This window comes from Elephas maximus, chromosome 14, assembly GCF_024166365.1.
Source record: "Elephas maximus indicus isolate mEleMax1 chromosome 14, mEleMax1 primary haplotype, whole genome shotgun sequence".
Classification (NCBI taxonomy): Eukaryota; Metazoa; Chordata; class Mammalia; order Proboscidea; family Elephantidae; genus Elephas; species Elephas maximus.
The window spans coordinates 30,614,492-30,638,831 of record NC_064832.1 but is presented as its reverse complement, the minus strand read 5'-3'; the positions used below and the strand labels follow the sequence as shown (position 1 = coordinate 30,638,831).

Here is a 24,340-nt window from a genome sequence, read left to right as displayed (position 1 = left end):
TGCCTTTCCTTAGGTTTCAGATTATTTGATTGCCCTGAGACCCCAGGTCTTTGATGGGTTCAAGAAAGATTATGATTCTATTGTTTATCTGGCTTTTTCCTGTTGTAGGGGCGGGAGCAGCACTCTGACTGCTTTGTGCATTCTAGGAGTAAGTGGAATTATATACTCTACCTTTTGCTTTCTGAAAATGTTTGCCTTGATAATTTGCATATTTAACATCTATCTGTAGGACTGATTGGCACTCTGTCAGGCCACTTCTGTTTTAAATCCATCCATTCAGCCTCAAGTTCTCTTTTTTTGCAGTGCCTCTCACATCTGTTCCTTCTTTCTCTGGTTACCAACAGTGCTGCTCTGACTCTTGCCTTGTGCTGTGCCATGTTGTCTTCTTCTGACTAGTCTCTCGTGTTTCCTCTCTCCAGTGTATCCTACTGCCTGACCACTAAAAAATACTAGTTTACACAGTTTGCCCCACCGTTTGCTTCAATTTTTTTTTTTTTTGTCAATGTTACAATCCCCTCTCAATCTCCTCCTCCATATTCTCTCCCCTCGCCCCCCAATTATAGACAGAATAAAGACCAAACTTATTCTGGTATTTGGAGTCCTTCATAGTCTGATACTTTAACCTTTTTGCCAGTCTGTTTTTTATTTTCTTTGATGGTCCCCAGTGCTTTGTGCTCTCCTCCCTCAGCATTTATATTTTTGCTAGCTTCCTCTTCTTAGAAGACCCTCACTTATTCCTTTGGCCCAAATTCTGCCTTTTTTAAGACTCACTTTAATGTTCTTTTTATGATAGTGCTTCCTAATCTCTTCAAGTCATCCTGACATCTCCTTGTTGCAGTAGGTGATTTACTCTTGATTCCACTCATTTGGAAGAGATAGGCAATATAGTAGAGTAGTTAAGACCATGGGAGCTGGAGCCAAAATATGGGTTTGAATTCCAACCCCACCACTTCACTAAGTTACTGTACCTGTTTTGCCTCAGTTCCCTCATTTATAAAATGAGAGTAATAACAACTATCTGATAAGTTTATAATAGATAATGTACATAAAGCATTAAAGAAATTCTGGGAATATTATTAGTAGTCAATGAATATTTACTAATACTGTTTTTTCATAATTTTACTTTTGGTCTATGTTTCTAAAAATTTATACATAGGTTCCTTATTTTAAATCCTAATAGTCCTTTTGAGTGTGTCCTGATTTTCAAAACCAAACCAAACCCAGTGCTGTCGAGTCGATTCCGACTCATTGCGACCCTATAGGACAGAGTAGAACTTCCCCATAGGGTTTCCAAGGAGCACCTGGTGGATTTGAACTGCCGACCCTTTGGTTAGCAGCCGTAGCACTTAACCACTACACTACCAGGGTTTCCTGTCCTGATTATAGTTTACTGTAATTTTCCAGTAGTGATATACCATTTCAAAAGGTTAGTTTGAATTCAAAGCCTTTTTTTTTTTTTTGGCATATATCTGGTCCAGTGAGTCAGTGTTGAAGCCTATGAGAACTGAATATGGCTGACTTCTCATCCTTAGTACGGCGCTGATAATTTTTGAAATGACAATGATGTTGATAAGAGGCAGATCATAAGCATTTTCACTTTACTTCCCTTCTTCCGTGTAACTAAATTAAGCAAATTTTCTTCAAATGTAGAAACAGTGTAAGCATCGGTTGCCCTTGGAGGTGATTACTAAAAAAATATTAACAGCTTTATTGAAATATAATTTATATATCATACAATCTAACATTTTTAAGCATATTCAGAGTCATGCAACCATCACCACAATCAATTTTAGAACATTTTTGTCACTCCCCCCAAAAAAAACTTTGTATCCATTAGCAGTCACCGCTAATTTCCCTCAAACCCTGCTGGCCCTGGGTAGCCACTAACCTGTTTTCTATAGATTTGCCTATTCTGGACATTTGATGTGAATGGAATCATAACAATATTTTGTGGTCTTTTGTGACTGGCTTCTTCCATATAACATGATGTTTTCAAAGTTCATCCATGTTGTGGCATGTGTCAGTACCTCATTCCTTTATATTCCTTTATATTTATGCACTCATCAGTTGGTAGACATTTGGGTTGTTTTTACCTTTTGGCTATTATGAATAATGCTGCTATGAACATATGAGTTTTTATGTGGACATATGTTTTTATTTTTCTTGGTTATATATACCTAGGAGTAGAAGTTGTTAGGTCATATGGTAGGTTTATGTTTAACCTTTTGAGGAACTGCCAAACTGTTTTCCAAAGCTGCTGCACCACTTTGCATTCCCACCAACGATGTATGTAGGTTTCAATTTCTTCATGTCCTACCAACATTTGATATTGTCTGTCCTTTTGATCACAACCATCCTAGTAATACCTTGTGTTTTGCATTTGCATTTCTCTGGTGGCCAGTAAAGTAGACCATCTTTTCGTGTAGTTATTAACCATTATATATGTATGTCAGTGTAGGAAAAATGTTCACATTCTTTTCCCACTTTTAATTTGGATTATTTTCTTTTTATTACTGAATTGTAAGGATTCTCTATGTATTCTGGATTCAAGTTCCTCCTGAGATCTATCTTATTTGCAAATATTTTCTTCTGTTCTGTGGCTTGTGTTTTACTTCCTTTTTTAAAAAAAATTTTTTTAAAGCTTCATTTTTAGATAAAACATAGTGGAGTTCTGATATTTGCTTCTTGGTCGACTCAATAATTTAGCTGTACTATAAGCATTCCATGGAAACCCTGGTGGCGTAGTGGTTAGGTGCTATGGCTGCTAACCAAAAAGGTTGGCAGTTCAAATCCGTGAGACGATCCTTGGAAACTCTATGAGGCAGTTCTACCCTGTCCTATAGGGTCGCTATGAGTTGGAATTGACTCGACGGCACTGGGTTTGGGTGGTTTGGTTTTATAAGCATTCCACTTTGGAGACGATTATTCCAGAATGGTTACTTTAGCAGCAGGATGAGCTTAGATCAGAGAAGCAAAAAGACTGATCAAGAAGCTATTGTAGTAACCTAGAACAAGGGACAAATTTAAGCAATATTTTAGGAAGTAGGTAGGATTTTTGTGATTGCTTGATACAAGGGTGAGGAAGAGAGAGGAATCAAAGGTGCAGGTTTCTAGTGTTAAAAAAAAAAAAGTGTTAGAGCCTGGCATATTCACAGCGATGGATGGCACTGTGAGGGAACACTGTGGGGGAACTAAGAAATTAGCCTAAAGGATTCTCAGCTATCGTTTCTAGAATGGGTACCATAAAAAGAGGAAAGGAGGTGAATTTAGGACAATAGCTCTACCATGGTAAATTTGAGTGACTGACATGCTTTTTTTGGAATGAATTAGATGCAGTATTGTAGTCAGTATCCTACTAAAGCCAAAGCAAGCAAAGCTTCTTTTTTTGTATTCCTCTTCTCTGGTCCTCCTTTTTCCTTTGAGATGAGTTTTACCAGTTTTTGGTGAATGTCGATCGATGAACTACAGTGAAGTAGGGGTTTGATTATTACTGTTAAGAGACCCTGCTACAACTTAGTAAAAAAGGACTTAGATTTTGGTTTTTACTCATTCTTTTCCTCCAGTCTCTCCTACACACACTTAAGGATTTTTATTATATCTAATTGAGATTTTATTATTTACACTTTTAAAACAATTTATTAGTAATGTTTTTGGAATAGCAATAGATTCACATGGTTCAAAATTCAAAAGAAACAAAAGTGTAAATAGTCAAGTCTTCCTCACATTTCTATCTCTAAGCCATTCACTTCCTTTCCCCAGGCACAACCAATAAAACAATTTCTAGTGTTTGCATTGTTCTGCATCTTGCCTTTTTCATTTAGGACTATATCTTGAAGGATGGCCCTCCCTTTGTGTTTATCTTAATCTTTTTAGATTTTATTTGGTCATGTCATGTATTTTCCATTTGTATATCAATTTATTTAACTATTGAGAGACATTTAGTTTGCTTTTGGATGTTTAATATGACAGACTACTGCGGTGAATAGCGGTGAATATACTTGTATGTAAATTTTAGTGCATAAATGAGAATACATCTGTAGTGTAGATTCCCAGAAGTGGAACTACAAGGGTCAGAAGGTATTCAAGATTTTTAAAAAAAGAATGTAATGGATTGCCTTTGCTCATAGAATAAAGCCTTTGCTCAAATATTACCTTTCAATGAAGCCTGCCTTGACCACTCTGTTTAGTACTGTAACTTGCCTCTACCTTTCCCTTGAATATTCTATCTTAAAACCAAAAAAACAAACATGTTGCTGTCGACTAGATTCCGACTCATAATGACCCTGTAGAAAAGAGTAGAACTGCCCCATAGGATTTCCAAGGAGCAGCTGGTGAATTCAAACTGTCCACCTTTTGGTTAGCAGCTGAGTCCTTAACCACTGAACCACCAGGGCTCCCTATCCATCTTACCCAGCTCTTTTTCTAACATAGTTTACGTTTATACTCTTTTTTGCCTTTCTTCACCTGCTTAAAACGTCAGCTCCAGGAAACAGGAATGTTTGTTTTGTTTACTGATAGAATAATACTTGGTGCTTGGTAGGCATTTAATAAATATTTATTGAATGAATGAAAAAATAATGTCTAAAATTATTCTCTCAAAAATGCACAATGTCTTTACCCACTTACTTTCGGTTTTATTTTGTCATGTTGCACATATTGTTTTTTAGATTTCTTTAATCTTTTCTAGTACAAGTTGGCATATAAATAATTAAATATTGAAAAGTCATAACATGGTTTCTTTTAAAAAACTAACCTCCAAAAAAACTCAAACAAAAAGCTAACCTTCCCTCTGAGTTGCCCACAAATGGCCATAGTGTCAACCCTGTTAAAATACTAGAAGTAGTTACAGAAAGGATACATGAGACACTGCTGTAACACCTCCTCCTCCATAGGATTGAAATGATGGTGGAGATTGTTATGGGCTGCTAAGTGAGCTGGGGTATCTTAAATGTTAATTTCATAGGATGAGGTGTTTTTCTGTGCTTTAAACATCTCTAAACCCTACATAAATTTAGATACAACAGATATAGTCTTGAAAAAAAAATGGTTGAAAATAAACTGTCAGTCAATTAATTTTTTTCTTATTGATCCTCATAATTTTAGAGACCTGATATTCATTATTATTGATCTTCACATTGGTAGTTAATTTCTATTATATATTCAGGTATAAAGAGATAATCAAGTTTATATATGAGACTCAGATTTTTAGTAGAGTTTGGGAGCGAATTAGTTTGTAGGACAAAGAATGTAAAACAAACATTCCTATCCCTATATGTTTCAATGTACTTCTTTAACATATGCCTTGATTTTTGTATTTTATACACTATTTTTTAGTGTAAGTTGAATTATGCTGGACTCTAAAACCACCACCCCTGTTAGTTTTTCCCTCAGTGAATCTGTTTCAGAAACTGTCTACCAAACTTTGTTATTAATTATTTTTACTAGTTTTGTTCGGGATGTACAAAGCTGCCAACCAGTATTTTTCATCAACTTAAGACGAATTAAGAATTTTTTTTTTTTTTCTGGGTAAGATGAATTATGTTTCCACACAGTATGAACTGATTCTTGCAAAAGAAAGTATTTGCCATTTTGGTTACTATGGACTTATTGAAAACAAACATGGGTTTTCCTTAGGTTTTTTAAATATTAAAAAATTTGCCAAAGACTATCATTATATCAGTTGAAATCCCCAGGCCACAGATTGTGACCCTTGGACTAGATGATTGAATGATCTCTTTCATTTGTCCTCCAACATGGAATTCTTTTACTCTAATGCCAACTCATTTATTCATTAATGGTATGTTATGTTTTTGAAACAGTATATGTGATATTGGTAGAAGGACTTGACATGCAAACTTCAGAAGATTTTTTATTCATGTAATTGAATTTGTATCGTGGATACTAGTCCCCTTCCGCAATATTTTTAAACCTCTTCTCCAAGAATGGTAGGCACCAGTTTTGTAGATGTTTTACAGAAAAACCGATTAGTGGCAGTTTGAATATGATGGCCGTTTTTTTCACCTTCGTGGTTGTCATATTGGATTGCTCATCTTTGGGCCTTGGGCTCAAACTAACCAGAGAGCTTGACCAGAAACTAAGTTCTCGGTCAGTTACTCATTATCTGTTTAGAAAATGAGGTCCGTAATGTCATATCTCTGTGTCATTTACCCTTGCTGATGCTCACTGGTTAGTCATCCATAGGTGAATGGGAGCGAAGGAACTATTCTCGTTGTTAGTTGCCTTTGAGTGGAAGCAACTGTAGTAGAACCAACGGTCTTTCCGTATACTTTGTACTAGTGGTTCAATTGCTGCTTGTTTCTCTGAGCATATTAAAAAAATAAAATAAAGGAAAAAAAAAAAAGCCACCACTCTATCCTGCATTGGAATATGGCCATTGCTACTGCTTTTAATTTTTTTTTTTTAAATAATTGCCCATTTAATATGAAGTTAGTTTTGGGCACTGTACTAGGCTTTTGGCATATAATAGTGAATTAGATATAATTCCCCTGCCTTCATGATGCTTACAGAGTAGCTGCAATATGGACAAATGAGAAAGCAAGTAAAACACAGTTCAATTAAGTGCTCAGATAGGCCTGTGCGTTGAATTCTGTGAGAGTTTTTAAGAGAGGGAGTTCCTGGGCTCATCTCTTGGGCAGAGGCAAGGGAAGTCTGAACTTGCCAGACATATGTTTTTTTTGGGTGTAAAATGAACTCCTGTCCCATGAAGGCATTTTGTAAGGGATAGCTGATTCAGGTGGGGTTTACCCCTACACTGTGTATCAAAAATGTGACACAGTACAAGCAAGGTTAGCTTTTGCATTCTTCTTAGCTATGCCACTCTTGCCTTTTACAGCTTCTGTGCATATCAAGGAATTATAACCAGACTGCGGTCAGCTGATATGCTAGTGAGAGGGAGGTATTTCGGGAATATTAGTATACTATCCTTTCTGTTCCTATATTTACTGGGTGAGGAGATCCAGTAGTAGTTGACAGAAGAAAGTTCTTATCCCTGCCATTCCTGTAATATGTTTAACTTGTAACCTTACTACTAATCAGTATAGTCCCATGAATCAAGTATAGGAATGTATTCTTTTTATTCTTAGGTAGGAAGCACATTTATTTTGGCTTATTTTCACGTTGGTGGTGTTTAATAAGGCAGACTAGAGATAATAGTACTTTTAACTTTTAAAATTGCAGTTTAAGTTCACATTCACTCACTCACTGCCGTCAGTTATCATAATTCTGATGTTTCCAAGATTATTTATGTAACCACTTGGTGGAGCTCTTTTATAAGTTAATGCATTGTCAAAAAACCAAGGAGAACCCGTTGCTGATTAGGGGTTGCCATTGTTGTTGACTGCCCGAAGTTGGCCTGACTCATGGTGACCCTTGCATAATGGAAGGAAGTGCTCCCCAGTCCTGCACTGTCACCATGATTAGTTGTGGATCGAACTGTTGTATCCCTAGGATTTTCTTTGGCTGATTTTTGGAAGTAGGTTGCCAGGCTTTTCTTCATAGTCTATCTTAATCTGGAAGTTCTGCTGAAACCTAGGCAGTATCATAGCAACACACAAGTTTCCACTGATAGATAAGTGGGGGCTCCGCGTGAGGTGCGTTCACCGGAAGTTGAACCGATGTCTCCTGCACGGAAGACAAGAATTCTACCACTGAACCCTTATTATTACGGCGGTTCAAATGAACTCAACTGCTTGGTAGTGCACCTACTTCTCACTTATTGACCATCTTGTTACCCAACAATTTGCATTTATGACAATAGTAAAAAAATCTACTGTCCAACAATTTTGCACATTAACGGTGTAAGTCTGGCAGTAATGAACGCTGAGGTGCTGTGAGGTGGGAGTAATGCTGGCTGTGATGGTTAAGGCTATGTGTCAACTTGCCTGGGCCATGATTCTCAGTGATTTGGTAGTTATGTAATGATGTAATTTGGCTGTTACGTAATGATGTAATTTGGCCATTATATAATGATGTAATTTGGCAGTTAGGTAATAATGTAGTCATCCTCCATTTTGTGATCTGATGTGGTCATCCTCCGTTTTTGCATAATGCTGATTTTTGCATAGTGTCCTGGTCTTTGGAACCTAACCATGTCGATAAGTGAAGAGTGGGTGTGTAATAGGTAGCCTTTTCAGGTGTTGGTTGTAGATTTTGATTTAAACTGTAATGTATTTGTCATGGATTGAATTATGTCCCCTCAAAATATGTGTCAACTTGGCTAAGCCATGATCCCCAGTATTGTGTGATGGTTCTCTGTTTTGTGACCTGATGTAATTGTCCTATGTATTGTAAATCCTAATATCTGTCTGTGGTTGATGAGGTAAGATTAGATTATGTTAAAGAGAATTAGGTTGGATGCAATAGCCTTAATCAGGTCACAGCCCTGATCCCACATAAGGGGAGTTTCCCTGGGAAGTGGCCTGCATCACCTTTTATCTTACAAGAGGTAAAATGAGAGAGAAGCAAGCAGAGATAGGGACCTCCTGCCTCTAAGAAAGAAGAGCCAGGAGTAGAGCGCGCCCTTTGGATCCAGGACCCCTGTGCTGAGAAAGTCCTAGACCCAGGGAAAGACTGGTGCCAAGACGTGGAGATTTCCAAAGAAAGGTAGGCCCACTGATGTTGAAAGGAGACAAGGAACCAACAGAGAGAGAAAGCCTTCCCCTGGAGCTGGTGCCCTCAGTTTGGATTTCTAGTCTCCTTAACTGCAAGAGAATAAATTTGTTTGTCAAAGCCATCCACTTGTGGTATTTGTGTTATAGCCACACTCTATAACTAACACAATATGTAATTAAAATTTTGGTATTTTAAGATTTTTCTTGAGATTATTTCTAATTTATTTCTTGTTTTATGAAAATTTAGAACTTTTTTTGTTGACTTAACTTTTTCCACTACTTTATCATTATAGATAATTTAGAAAATATATCCAGAAAAAAAAATTTTTTTTCATCCAGGATTAATGAAAATCATTCATAAACTTACTGCCTAGTGATAATCATTAACATTTTGATGTATTTTTGCCTTTTCTTCCTTCTTTTTTCTTTTACACAAAATTGTAATCAAAATATACACAGAATTTATCTTAACATTATAGCTTGAGTATTTTCACATATTTCTTGTAAATATGCTTTGAAAATGTTTTAAGTGTGAGTAGTATTCTATGTTATAAATCTATCGTAATTTAGCCATTCTATTTTAAGATATTTAGGCTTTCCCCAGTATTTTTTTGCTATTAAAAATCTTTGAACATCCATGACATTAAAGCTGGACTCACATCTATGATTATTTGCATTGGGTTAACTCTTAGATATAAAAGTATAGGAGCTATTTTAAGGATCCTGATGAATATTAACAAATTGTCCCTCACTTGGCATTCAGAAGTTTAGCACTTTCAAGTATGTTTATTGAAAAGTACTGTTTTTTCTTTTGAAAAATGCTTTTCTTGTCCTTTGCCCACTTTTTTCTTTGTGTTCTACTTTGTCTTTTGGTGATTCTGTTGGCTGAGTTGGAAGAATTATTTTTCTTCTGTTTTAGTAATTTTTAAGGTGCTGTTCTGAACCTTTTCATAATTCTCATTAAAATCTTAAAGAATACAAATCAGTTACAGATTTTAGGTTGTAAATTGCCACTAGGAAATAGGGCCTGGAGCTTGAGAGAGCAATCAGGGCTGGAAATTGGGAGGTGAAATATGAGAACCATCTGGCAGTGGATGAGATAGCTAAGGAAAAGCAAAAACGACAAGACCAGGTGCTGTCAAGTTGATCCAACTCATGGTGACGCTGTGTTTGTCAGGGTAGAACTGCGCCCCATAGGGTTTACAGTGGCTGATTTTTCAGAAGTAAATCTCCAGACTTTCCTTCCGAGATGCCTTTGGGTGGACTTGAACATCCAACCTATTGTTTAGCAGCCGAGTGCGTTAATCGTTTGCACCACCCAGGGACACTGAAGAGAAGGTAGAAAAAAGTGGTTAGGAAACACTAAAAAAAATTGTGAAGGAGAAAGAAAAGGGAATAAGGGTGTTAGAGTATTTCAGAAGCATAGGATAAAAAATTTCATAGAGATGTGGGGGAGTTAAATTTCAACGGTGTTGGATGCTGCGTAAGCGATCTTTGTAATTGAAACTGGAAAGGCCATTTGATATAGAAAGGCAGAGAACTTTGGAGACTTAACAAAGAGCCTCAGTAGGATAGTGTTTATGAGAGGGGTGTGAATGCGTCCGTTGGGTGCAGTATATGTGTGCTGTGAGAGTGTATAGTGAGGTGTGCATGTAGAGTGAAAGGGGGAGTGTGTGTGTCATGAGGACAGTAGCTTGATAAGGACCAGGGGTGGAGGGAGTTTTTTTTTAATTTAAGGTGATTTGATTTTGTTTGTAACCAGAGGGAAAGAAACTTTTAGAGAGAGAATGGTTAGAGCAATATAAAAGACAGAAGGAGGAATTAATATGTAAGGTCTTGAAGGAGATGGGAGCCCTGGTGGTGCAGCAGTTAAGAAATATGGCTGCTAACCAAAAGGTTAGCAGTTTGAATTCACCAGCCACTCCCTGGAAATCCTATGGGGCTGTTCTACTATGTCCTGTCCGGTTGCTATGAGTTGGAATCTACTTGACGGCAACAGGGTTTTGGTTTTTGAAGGAGATGAGAGACAATGTGGTCCAGAGTGGGGTTGGAGCCAGTTAGAGTTGATAAAAAGCAATCTTGATGAAGATAGAGATGTGATTTTAAATGGTTGTAAATTTGGTGGTTAGACTGATTTTTTCATTTAGGCATTATTTGTATTAAATGGTCTTGTGTTGAATTTTGTGGACTGTGTCCTGATAAAATCTGTTGTTTTGGAAAAAAATGAACAAAATATTTTATACAGTAGGAATTTGTAATAGAGTCTAGTATTCATGGTTATATAAAAAAGTTTCCCTTTAATAAATCTTGATGGCATCCAGGTATAAGCTTATCATGGGTTTTATTGGTTACAAACAAATGCAAGCCCTTCACATATATATAGAAATATTTTAATCTAGAGATTGCACTTCTAGGATTCTCTCCTAGGATACGGATCATTTACATTTGCTATGTGAATCATCCAGTTTTATACTATTGATTGCATCTATGTTCTGGTTCCCACTAAAGAACTAAATCAAACATAGGTGATTAAAATATCTAATATGCTTTTTTAAAAATAAGATTTTATTGTGTTTTTGGTGAAAGTTTACAAAGCAAATTAGGATCCTATTTAACAATTTCTATGTATATTCTTCAGTGATATGGTTACATTTTTCACAATGTGTCAACATTCTCATTATTTCCATTCTGGTGATTCTAGTTCCATTAATTTAGCTTCTCTGCCCTCACTTACCTTCTCATCTTTGCTTTTGGGTAAATGTTGACCCTAAATCTCATATAATGGATTTTTCTTTTTTTAAAGAGCACAGTACTCATGGGTGATACTGTTTATTTTATGAGCTTATCTGTTATTTAACTGAAAGGTGACCTCTGGAAGTGGTTCCAGTTCCAGGTTTAAAGGGTGTCTCAGGGTGACAGTCTTCGGGGTTCCTCTGCTCTCTATCAATTCAGTAAGTCTGGCCTTTGTTGAGAATTCACGTTTTCTCTATTTCATCTGGTCAGAACAGTCGACAGTGGTAGCTGGGCACCATCTAATTTTTCTGGTCTCAGGATAGGTGAGGCCATGGGTCATGTATACTATTAATCCTGTGGTTTCTTCTTTGTGTCTTTGGTTTTTTTCTTTATCTTTCACTCCAAGTGGGTAGAGATCAATAGTTGTATCTTAGATGGCCATTTGTAAGCTTTTAAGACCCCAGATGCTACTTGCCAGACTAGGATGTAGAACTTAAACTTTATGAACTGTGTTATGCTAACTGACTGAGCTGTCCCACAAGACTATGGTCCTAAGTCTTCAAACACAGTAAGCCAATCCCACAAGGCATTTGATTATATCTAGGAAGTATCTGTAACTGTGCCCATTACGTGCTTTATTGTATATATGAGTATATATACAGCACAAACGTGTATGAACCTATACATGTACACATATGTACACACATATGCCTTTTTATAGGTGTATATGCATACATATCTACCTGTGTAACCACACATATATTTTTTGGTTGATACTGCTGCTGTTGCAAAACTCTATATATTACAGTATTTTCCAATAATGTCCTTTATTCCTGAGTACTTCTTAGTGTCATCATTTGCCTTGGTCAAGTTGTGCAGACTTCACCTGCATTTGGTATTGCCTTTCCCATCACCAAAAATAACAAGTATCTGCTGTCTAGAAAGTGATTCCCCCTCTTCACCCTCCCATTCCTGGTAACCACCAAAGTATGTTGTTTTCTGTAAATATACCTATTCTTTTCTTTTGATAAAAGTGAGATCATTCAATATTTGTCCTTTTGTGATTGACTTATTTCATGCATAATGTCCTCCAGATTCATCCATGTTATAATGTTTCTCAAACACATCATTATTCTTTATAGCTGCATAGTATTCCACTGAATGTATGTTCCACAATTTGTTTATTTATTCATATGCTAATGGGCACTTAGGTTGTTTCTCATGTGCTTTTTAGTCTTAAGCCTAAAAGAAGATTTATTTTTCTTCTGTACATGAATGTAAATGAGTAAGGAAAAACACTTTATTCAAATGTGGAGTTAATTGAAATGTAGCTGCAACAACAACAAGCTTTATAAATCATCTGAAATAATTTCACATATTTGGCTATCAGAAATTCATCAGTTCCTAAAAAATAAGAGTCTATACGTTTCATTTAGGCAAATTATCATATCAAATGGCTTTGTGTAGAATTGTGTTGGCAGTGTGCTAAAAAAATTTATTCTTTGAGAAAAATGAACAAATAACATACACAAAGTTGACCACTTACTTGGTTTCTCAATCTTTAAAAGATTAAAAGAAAGACTGAAGTTGCTGAAAGCAGTTAGGTTGAACAGGTGATAGCTTGAGAGTAAGGAAAATAACTAAAAATATAAGAAGTAAGCATAAAAATTAAAAAATCAAGGCAGTTGGTGGTTGTTTATTGTAGACTGGAAGCACAGTGGTTAAGTACTTAACTGAAAGGTTGGCAGTTCAAACCCACAGCCATTTCATAGGAGAAAGATGTGGCGGTCTGCTTCCGTAAAGATTATAGCCTAGGAAATCCTGCTAGGCAGCTCTACTCTGTCCTGTAGGGTCACTATGAGTCAGTATCAACTCATTAACAATGGGCTTGGTAATTTACTATATAAAAACTCCTGAGAAATTGACATAAAATTGATGTTTATTAAAATATAGTATACTTAATAGTATATGAAACCAAACCCATTGCTGTCAAGTCAGTTCTGACTTATACTTTATATATATATATTTATATAGTACGTATAGTCTGAATATACTATATATTATAATAAAAGTCAAAATATAAGCATTTTAATTTAATAACTAAAACATAAAATCTACTATGTAAAATATATAGTATATATAATAAAAAGCCCAAAGCCACTGCTGTTGAGTTGATTCTGACTCATGGTGACCCTATAGGGCAGAGGAGAACTGCCTCATAGGGTTTCCAAGGCTATAAATCTTCATGGGAGCAGACTGCCACATCTTTCTCCCAAGGAGTGGCTGGTGGGTTCGAACTGCTGCCCTTTTAATGAAATGTGTATATGTATATATATGTATGTATGTATATATATAAACATAGCATATAAAAAATATAAGTAAAATATTATGGGTGTTAACTGCTGTTGAGTTGATTCCGATTCATGGCAACCCTGTGTGCAAAGCAGAACTGCTCCATAGGATTTTCAAGGCTGTGAGCTTTTAGAAGCAAATTGCCAGACCTGTCTCCGAGGTGCCTCTGAGTGGAAGTAAAATGTAGTTTACTTAAAAGTATAGTATATAACAATCAAAAAACATATACTTTGTTCAGTTTCAGTAATGGCAAGTATGTAGTATATTTTAAAATCAAATTTATTAAGGTATAATTTACGTACGCTAGAATTTAATGATGTTTTTAAAAAAAAAATTTTATTGTGCTTTAAGTGAAAGTTTACAAACGAAGTCAGTCTCTCGTACAAAAGCTTATATACACCTTGCTATACACTCCTAGTTGCTCTCCCTCTAATTAGACAGCACACTCCTTCCCTTCACTCTCTGTTTTCGTGTCCACTCGGCCAGCTTCTGACCCCATCTGCCCTCTCATCTCTTCTCCAGACAGGAGCTACCCACAGAGTCTCATGGGTCTACTTGATCCAAGAAGCTCACTCTTCACCAGTATCATTTACTATCTTGTCGTCCAGTCCAATCCCTGTCTGAAAAGTTGGCTTTGGGAGTGGTTCCTGTCTTGGGCTAACAGAAGGTCTGGGGACCATGACCTCAGGGGTCCTTCTAGTCTCAGTCGGACCATTAAGTCTGGTCTTTTTATGAGAATTTGGGGTCTGCACCCCACTGCTCGGGTCCTCTGTTGTGTTCCCTGTCAGGGAAGTCATCTGTTTTAGCAGGGCACCATCTAGTTCTTCTGGTCTCAGGATGACGTAGTCTCTGGTTTATGTGGACCTTTCTGTCTCTTGGGCTCATAATTACCTTGTGTCCTTGGTGTTCATTCTCCTTTGATCCAGGTGGATTGAGACCAATTTATGCATCGTAGATGGCTGCTTGCTAGCGTTTAAGACCCCAGACGCCAGTTTTCAAAGTGGGATGCAGAATGTTTTGTTAATAGATTTTATTATGCCAATTGAATTACATGTCCCCTGAAACCATGGTCCCCAAACCCCTGGCCCTGCTATGCTGGCCTTCGAAGCGTTTAGTTTATTCAGGAGCCTTCTTTGCTTTTGGTTTAGTCCAGTTGTGCTGACCTCCCCTGTATTGTGTGTTGTCTTTCCAGTCACCTAAAATAGTTCTTATCTACTATCTAATTAGTGCCCCTCTCCTTCCCTCCCTCCTGCCTTGTAACCATCAAAGAATATTTTCTTCTCTGTTTAAACTGTTTCTCCAGTTCTTATAATAGTGATCTTATGCAGTATTTGTCCTTTTGCACCTGACTAATTTCACTGATTATAATGCCTCCCAGATTCCTCCATGTTATTAAATGTTTCACGGATTCATCATTTTTCTTTATCAATGTGTAGTATTCCGTTGTGTGAATATACCATAATTTATCCATTCATCTGTTGATGTTCACCTTGGTTGCTTCCATCTTTTTGCTATTGTAAACAATGATGCAGTGAACATGGGTGTGAATAGATCTGTTCATGTAAAGGCTCTTATTTCTCTAGGATATAGTCCAAGGAATAGGATTGCTCGATCGTATGGTAGTTTTATTTCTAGCTTTTTAAGGAAGCGCCCAATTGATTTCCAAAGTGGTTGTACCATTTTACATTCCCACCAGCAGTGTATAAGTGTTCCAGTCTCTCTACAACCTCTCCAACATTTATTATTTTGTGTTTTTTTTTTTTTTGATTAATGCCAGCCTTATTGGCGTGAGATGGTATCTCATTGCAGTTTTGATTTGCATTTCTCTAATGGCTAATGATTGTGAACATTTCCTCATGTATCTATTAGCTACCTGAATGTCTTCTTTAGTGAAGTGCCTGGTCATATCCTTTGCCCATTTTTTAATTGGGTTATATGTCTTTTTATAGTTGAGTTTTTGCAGTATCATGTAGATTTTTTAGATCAGATGCTGATCAGAAATGTCATAGCTAAAAACTTTTTCCTAGTCAGTAGGTAACGTTTTTACTCTTTTGGGGAAGTCATTGGATGAGCTTAAGTATTTCATTTTTAGGAGCTCCCAGTTGTCTAGTTTCTCTTCTGCATTGTTAGTAATGTTTTGTATACTGTTTATGCCATGTATCAGGGCTCCCAGCATTGTCCCTATTTTTTCTTCCATGATCTTTATCATTTTAGATTTTATATTAACGTCTTTGATCCATTTTGAGTTCATTTTTGTGCATGGTGTGAGGTATGGGTCTTCTTTCATTTTTTTGCTGATAGATATCCAGTTATGCCAGCACGATTTGTTAAAAAGACTGTCTTTTCACCATTTAACTGACTTTGGGCCTTTGTCAAATATCAGCTGCTGCACATATGTGAGTGGGCTTATGTCTGGATTCTCAATCCTGTTCCATTCATCTATGTCTGTGTTGTTGTACCAGTCCCAAGCTGTTTTGACTACTGTGGTAATATAAATAGGTTCTAAAATCAGGTAGAGTGAGGCCTCCCACTTTGTTCTTCTTTTTCAGTAATGCTTTACTTATCCGGGGCCTTTTTACCTTCGATATGAAGTTGGTGATTTGTTTCTCCATCTCATTAAAAAATGTCATTGGAATTTAGATCGGAATTGGGTTGTATCTATAGATGACTTTTGGTAGAGTGGACATTTTTACGATGTTAAGTCTTCCTATCCATGAGCAAGGTATGTTTTTCCACTTATGTAGGTCTCTTTTGGTTTCTTGCAGTAGTGTCTTGTAGTTTTCTTTGTATAGGTCTTTTATGTCTCTGTTAGGATTTATTCCTAAGTATTTTATCTTCTTGGGGGCTACTGTAAATAGTATTGATTTGGTGATTTCCTCTTCAATGTTCTTTTTGTTGATGTAGAGGAATCCAACTGATTTTTGAATGTTTATCTTGTATCCTGATACTCTGCTGAACTCTTCTATTAGTTTCAGTAGTTTTCTTGAGGATTCTTTAGGGTATTCTTTGTATAAGATCATGTCGTCTACAGATAGAGATACTTTTACTTCGTCCTTACCAATCCGGATGCCCTTTATTTCTTTATGTAGCCTAATTGCTCTGGCTAGGACCTCCAGCACCATGTTTAATAAGAGTGGTGGTAAAGGGCATCCTAGTCTGGTTCCCAATCTCAAGGGAAATGCTTTCAGGCTCTCTCCATTTAGGGTGATGTTGGCTGTTAGCTTTGTATAAATGCCCTTTACTATGTTGAGAAATTTTTCTTGTATCCCTGTTTTACTGAGAGTTTTTATCATGAATGGGTATTGAACTTTGTGAAATGCCTTTTCTGCATCAATTGATAAGATCATGTGGTTCTTGTCTTTTGTTTTATTTATATGATGGATTACATTAATTGTTTTTCTAATGTTGAACCATGCCTGCATACCTGGTATGAATCCCACTTGGTCATGGTGAATTATTTTTTTGAGATGTTGTTGAGTTCTATTGGCCAGAATTTTGTTGAGGATTTTTGCATCTAAGTTCATGAGGGCTATAAAAAAAAAAAATTTTTTTTTTTTTCTATATTTCTATAATTTTCTTTTTTTGTGGTGTCTTTGCCTGGTTTTGGTATGGGGATATGCTGGCTTCATAGAATGAGTTTGGAAGTATTCTGTCCTTTTCTATGCTCTGAAATACCTTTAGTAGTAGTGGTGTTAACTCTTCTCTGAACTCTGCGGTGAATCCGTCCGGGCCAGGGCTTTTTTTTTGTTGGGAGTTTTTTTGATTACCTTTTCAGTCTCTTCTTTGTTATGGGTTTATTTAGTTGTTCTACCTCTGTTTGTGTTAGTTTAGGTAGGTAGTGTGTTTGTAGAAATTCATCCATTTCTTCTAGGTTTCCAAATTTGTTAGAGTACAATTTTTCATAGTAATCTGATATGATTCTTTTAATTCCAGTTGGGTCTGTTGTACTATCGCCCATCTCATTTCTTATTCGGGTTATTTGCTTCCTCTCTTGTTCATCATTTGTCAGTTTGGTCAATGGTTTATCAATTTTTAAAATTTTTTCAAAGAGCCAGCTTTTGGTCTTGTTAACTCTTTGAATTGTTTTTCTGTTCTCTATTTCATTGAATTCTGCTCTAATTTTTATTGTTTGTTTTCTTCTGGTGCCTGTGGGTTTCTTTTGTTGCTCTCTTTCTGTTTGTTCAAGTTGTAGGGATAATTCTTTGATTTTGGCCCTTTCTTCCTTTTGTATGTGTGCATTTATCGATGTAAGTTGACCTCTGAGCACTGCTTTCGCTGTGTCCCAAAGGTTCTGATAGGAAGTGTTTTCATTCACATTGGATTCTATGAATTTCTTTATTCCATTTATGATGTATTCTATAACCCAGTCTTTTTTCGATCAGGGTATTTTTCCGTTTCCAAGTGCTTGATTTGTTTTCCCTGCTTTTTCTGTTGTTGATTTCTACTTTTGTGGCCTTATGGTTGGAGAATATGGTTTGTAATATTTTGATGCTTTGGATTCTGCTAAGGCTTGCTTTATGATCTAATAAGTGGTCTATTTTAGAGAATGTTCCATGTGCTTTGGGAAAAAAAAAGTATACTTGGCTGCTGTTGGGTAGAGTGTTCTGTATATGTCTATGTGGTCAAGTTAGTTGATTGTGGCATTTAGATCTTCCATGCCTTTATTGAGCTTCTTTCTGGATGTTCTGCCCTTCACCGAAAGCAGTGGGTTGAAATCTCCTACTGTAATTGTGGAGCTGTCTGTCTCACTTTTCAGTGCTGTTAGAGTATGTTTTATGTATCTTGCAGCCCTGTCATTGGGGGCATAAATATTTAATATGGCTATATCCCCCTAGTATATTGCCCCTTTAATCATTATATAGTGTCCTTCCTTATCCTTTGTGGTGGATTTAACTTTAAAGTCTATTTTGTCAGAGATTAATATTGCCACTCCTGCTCTTTTTGATTGTCGTTTGCTTGATATATTTTTTTCCCATCTTTTGAGTTTTAGTTTGTTTGTGTCTCTAAGTCTAACGTGTGTCTCTTGTAGGCAGCATATAGACGGATCATGTTTTTAATCCATTCTGCCACCCTCTGTCACTTTATTGGTGCATTTAGTCCATTTACATTCAGTGTATTATGGATAGGTATGAGTTTAGTGTTGCCATTTTGATTCTTTTTTTGTGTGTTGTTGACAGTTTCTTTTTCCCCCTTAATTTTTTGTGGTGAGTAGCTTACCTTTATGTATTTTCTTTTCCTCTTATTCATTGTAGTTGATTTTGTTTCTGCTGACTCTCTATTTTTTTTTTTGTATTGTATTTTGATGAGTAGGATTGTTAGTCTCCTTTGTGGTTACCTTTAATATTTACCCCTATTTTTCCAAGTTTAAACCTAACTCTTATTTCTTTATATCACCTTGTCTTCCTCTCCCTATGAAAGATCTATGACTGCATTTCTTAGTCCCTCTTTATTGTTTTAATGTTGTCTTGTTTTACATAAAGACATTGCTCTTTCCCTGTTTTGAGCATTTTTTAAAATCTTGATTTATTTTTGTGATGTCCCTACCTGGGTTGACATCTGATTGCTTTGTCCAGTGTTCCAGTTTTGGGTTGATATCTATTATTATTGATTTTCTAACCAGAGAACTCCCTTTAGTATTTCTTGTAGTTCTGGTTTGGTTTTTACAAATTCTCCACACTTTTGTTTATCTGGAAATGTCCTAATTTTGCCTTCATATTTGAGAGACAGTTTTGCTGGATACATGATTGTTGGATAGCAGTTTTTTTTCCTTCAGTGCCTTCTAGCCTGCATAGTTTCTGCCTGGTACTCCGAGCTTATTCTTAGTGACTCTCCTTTGTAGGTGACTTTTCATTTGTCCCTAGCTGATTTTAAAATTCTCTCTTTATCTTTGGTTTTGACAAGCTTGATTATGGTGACTTTCTTTTAGAATCTATCTTATTTGGAGTTTGATGAGCATCTTGGGTAGATATATCTTCTCATCTTTCATGATATCAGAGATGGTTTTGCCAACAAATCTTCAACAATTCTCTCTGTATTTTTTGTTTTCCCTTCCTGTTCTGGTACTCCAATAACTTGTAGCTTATTTCTCTTGATAGAGTCCCACATGATTCTTAGGGTTTCTTCATTTTTTTTAAATACTTTTATCTGATTTTTCTTTAAGTATATTGGTGGCAAGTACTTTATCTTCAGTCTTACAAATTCTACCTTCCACTTGCTCAGTTCTGCTCCTCTGACTTTCTATTGATGAGTTGTCTAATTTTGTAATTTAATTGTTAATATTCTGAATTTCTGATTGCTATCTCTATGGATTCTTGCACCTTATTAAATTTTCCATTATATTCTTGAAGAACCTTCTTAACTTCTGAAACTGCTTTATCTTTGTATTCCTTGGCTTGTTCTGCGTATTGCCTGATCTCCTTCCTGATGTCTTGAAGAGTTCTGTATATTAATCTTTTGAATTCTGCATCCGGTAATTCCAGGAAGGCACCTCATCCAGAAGATCCCTTGAGTCTTTGTTTTGAGAGCTTGTTGAAGCGATCATGGTTTGCTTCCTTATGTGATTTGATATTGACTGTTGTCTCCGAGCCTTCTATAAGTTATTGTATTTGTTTATTTTATGTTTGCTTACTGCCTCCTAGCTTCTTGCTTTGTTTTATTTTGATATGCCCAAATGGGTTGCTTGAGTGGGCTAGCTTGATTATTTTCACCTTTGAAATTCTAACGTCCTCTCACCAGATGGCTAGAGCTGTTACCAGGTATATGAGCCTAAGAGTCCATTCACTTTTCTTGTATGGTTTTAGTTCAGGTGTCCAGGTAGTTGGTCATCAAGTGTGTGGTACAGGCTCTGTCATACAGTCTTAGGGGGCACGGGTGATTGGTATAGGTTCCAGTATCTGGTTGCAGCAGGGGTTTATGCTCTGAATAAAGCAGGGGTCTGAAAACCATCCCCCGAGTGTCTGTGGAGAAAGCGCATCCCTGTTTCCTAGAGCACATAAGTGGGTGGGTTCTGCAGATGGACCTTGGGCATCCAGTGCTTTTGGTTGTAAGGACTGGGAGGTACCAGTTATACTTGGACCCCAGTTGTGGGTAGCTGGATGACCTGAGTGGAGCCACCAGTCCTTAGGCCCCTGATGTGGGTAGGTGAGGAAACTGTTTAATGGGCAAAGTGGTGTCAGTCATCAAACACCCTGCTCTCCACTGCACAGCTGAAATAGCTGCAGTCTGCCAGCAAAGGCCTATTTTCCTGAAATAGGCCCACATAGGTGTATGCAGGGGGAAAGGTATTCAAAGTTATGGACCGTTTATGCCTGGACAGGAGTCGCTTCTGTCCTGAGCCCCCCAGGTTAGTGGAGCTGGCAGATTATCTTTTTACCAGTCATGAATTTATTCTGTCTCCAAGCCTGGGAGAATGGCTCAGGTCACGCAGCAGGACCTATTTCAGGCCCAGGGAAATTGACAGCCACTGAAGCTGGCTTCGGGACGGGGGATACAGTAAAATATATGTGAGTACTTAGCTTTTGCCAAGAGCGCTGTTCTTCTCTGGTTCTGGAAGTGTGAGTAGGCCGTGTGGTTGGATGTCTCTCCCTAAGGAAACTGCAGCCCGACACTACCACCAGCCTGCCACAGCCGCTCCCGGGAATGGTGCCTGAGGGTTCCCATCAATTCAGGTCCAGCAACTCCTTTCCGCTTCTGAATTGTCTCTCCCTCCTTCTGCCACTCAGTCTGTTTTCTAACTTTGCCTTTGATGTTTATGGTTTCTAGCTTGTCGTAAATATAATCTTTTCACTTGTTTTTTTGAATCTTATGTTGTAAGAGGGTTCACCGGAAGTGTCTGGCTGCTCCGCTGTATTGGCGCCCCCCCCGACCGATGAGTTTTGATAAATGCATTCACTGATGTAATCACCACCGTTAACATACAGAACTTTTCCATCATTCTAAAAAAGCTTCTCATTCCCCTTTGTAATCATTCCTCAACACATTCCCTCCTGCCCTCAAGCAGCCACTGATCTACTTTCTGACATTAAAGATTAGTTGTGCCTTTTCTAGAATTTCATATGAACAGAATCATACAGTATGGACCCTTTTGTGTCTGCCTTCTTTTTCTCAGCATAATAGTTTTGAGATTCACCCATGTTGTGTTTATTAATAGCTTTCCTTTTTTATTGTTGTATAATGTTACATTGTTTGGATATACCACAATTTGTATATGCATTCTCCTGTTGTTGAATTTTTGGGTTGTTGCCAGGATTTGACTATTATGAATAAAGCTGCTATGCACATTTGTGTACAGTATTTTCATTTTTCTTGGCTTAAGTATCTTTTTTTTTAAGTATAGGTAGTGGAATTGCTAGGTATGTTTAAGTTGGCAAACTTCTCTTCTAAATGTTTGTACCAGTTTACATTTTCACTAGCAATGTTTGAGTGTTCCAGTTGCTCTAAATCCTCACTAGCCCTTGGTATTGTCAGTTTTTAGTTTTAATTGTAAGGGAAATTTAAAAATATTTGTATCCCAAGTAGCTAAAATTAAGGAAAAGTTTAGAGTTGGATGATAGTAAGCTTTTTGTTATCCATAAAACTTGATCATCCAGAACAATTTTTTACTAAAGATTTTGTGTAATTGACATTTCAAAACAATGTAAAATTGCATCCCATACATTTCTTTTCAGCACTATTGTAATTTCCATTTAAGAGTAAGCAAATAGTTCCAACTATTTAGTAGAATTTCAGATAATTTGACATTTCTTTTGTTTTCAAATAATATAATTGTCTTAGTCATCTAGTGCTGTTATTACAGAAATACCACAAGTGGATGGCTTTAACAAAGAGAAAGTTTGTTTCCTCACAGTAAAGTAGGCTCAAAGTCCAAATTCAGGCCATCAGCTATAGAGGAAGGCTTTCTTTCTCTGTTGACCTTCTCATCAATCTTCCCCTGGACTAGGAGCTTCTCCACACAGGGACCCTGGTTCCAAAGGATGCTCTCTGCTCCTGGCACTGCTTTCTTGGTGGTATGAGTTCCCCCTGCCTCTCTGTTTACTTCTCTCCTTTATATCTCAAGAGGTTGCCTCAAGACACAATCTAATCTTGTAGATTGAGCCCTGCCTCACTAACACAACTGCTGCCCATCCTCCCTTATTAACATCATAGAGGCAGGATTTACAACACATGGGAAAATCACTTAATGGCTCAGCCAAATTGATATACACATTTTTAGGGGACATAATTCAGTCCTTGACAATAATACAATCTAGATTTTACCTAAAAAACTTACATATTTAGAAGCTGGTATACATTTTTAGGGGGAAAAAACCCCTTATTTTAATGATAAAGATGGCTGTCACTCATTGAGTACTAATTATGTACCAGGCACTGTCCTGAGTGTTTTATATACATGAGCTCATTTGATTGTTACAAAGGGAAATACGTATTATATCCATTTTACAAAGAAGCCATAAGGCACAGAGAGATGTGAATTCCACAGGGTTAACCAATACTTGAATGAATAAATTGATAAAAGAATGAATGAATTAGAGCAAAGGAAGGGTAATAGAATAAGACAGTGGGCCTTTTTTAAAAAAATTATATACTACGACTCTGAAATCTTTTAACTAAGGCATTCAGATTATAGAAAAATAGAATTATTTACTTTGAAGAACTGACTGGCCCCTAAATTTTCTATAGTAAGTTGTAATTTAACCTTTAGATCATTTTAATAATTTTTGGCCTTATAAAATTCAAGTGTTTCTTATTAGCGTAGGAGTAAAATGCTCTCAAGTATCTGTGGATCTAAGGATTTAAAAACATTTGTTATGCTGAGTGTTACGGATTAAATTATATCCTCTGAAGTATTGTTGCAAATCATAATTCCTATACCTGTCAAGAGCTTGGCTGCTAACCGGAAAGGTCAGTGGTTCAAATCCACCAGGTGCTCCTTGAAACCCTGTGGAGCAGCTCTACTCTGTCCTATAGAGTTGCACCTAATAACAACAACATACCTATGGCTATAATCCTATTTGGGATTGGGTTTCCTTTGTTATATTAATGAGGCAGTATCAGTGTAGGGTGTGTTTTAAGCCAGTTGTCTTTGAGATATAAAAAGAGCAGGTTAGGATAGAAATAAGCGCAGATGGGGAAAGATAGATGCCAAGCCACATGGAGATGACTACGGAACCAAGGAACAGAAGTTGGGAAGAGATAAGGACCTTCCCCCAGAGTGGACAGAGAGGGAAAGCCTTTTCCTAGAGCTGGCATCCTGAGTTGGGACTTACAGTCTTCTAAACTGTGAGGAGATAAATTTGTTAAAGTCACCCACTTGTGTTATTTCTGTTATAGCAGCACTAGATAATTAAGACACTGAGTAACAAAAAAAGTCATATATAATACAATTTTAACACAGTATCCGATGAGTGAATGACTTAATGAAATTTTTGAACCTTTTTTTTTTTTTTCTTCCCAGGAAGGTTATATTCAAAAGAAAAAGAAACTGTGGGGAATCTGTATCTTTATTGCAGCAGTTGACCTAGATGAGATGCCATTCACTTTTACTGAGCTACAGAAAAACATAGAAACCAGGTAAAATTTCTTACATAAATATAGGCCTCTACAATTAAAGTAAACTATTTCTTGAC

General features: G+C 36.8%; 1 protein-coding gene across 2 annotated transcripts in view; it reads left to right on the top strand.

Moving 5' to 3' along the window:
* RB1 (RB transcriptional corepressor 1) overlaps positions 1-24,340 on the top strand; it is a 208,029-nt gene that overhangs the window by 9,624 nt on the left and 174,065 nt on the right. For both annotated transcript variants that reach the window (XM_049853103.1, XM_049853102.1), the window contains exon 3: positions 24,169-24,284. In XM_049853103.1, coding sequence (XP_049709060.1) covers positions 24,169-24,284 — 116 coding nt within the window. The remainder of the gene's footprint in view (positions 1-24,168; positions 24,285-24,340) is intronic.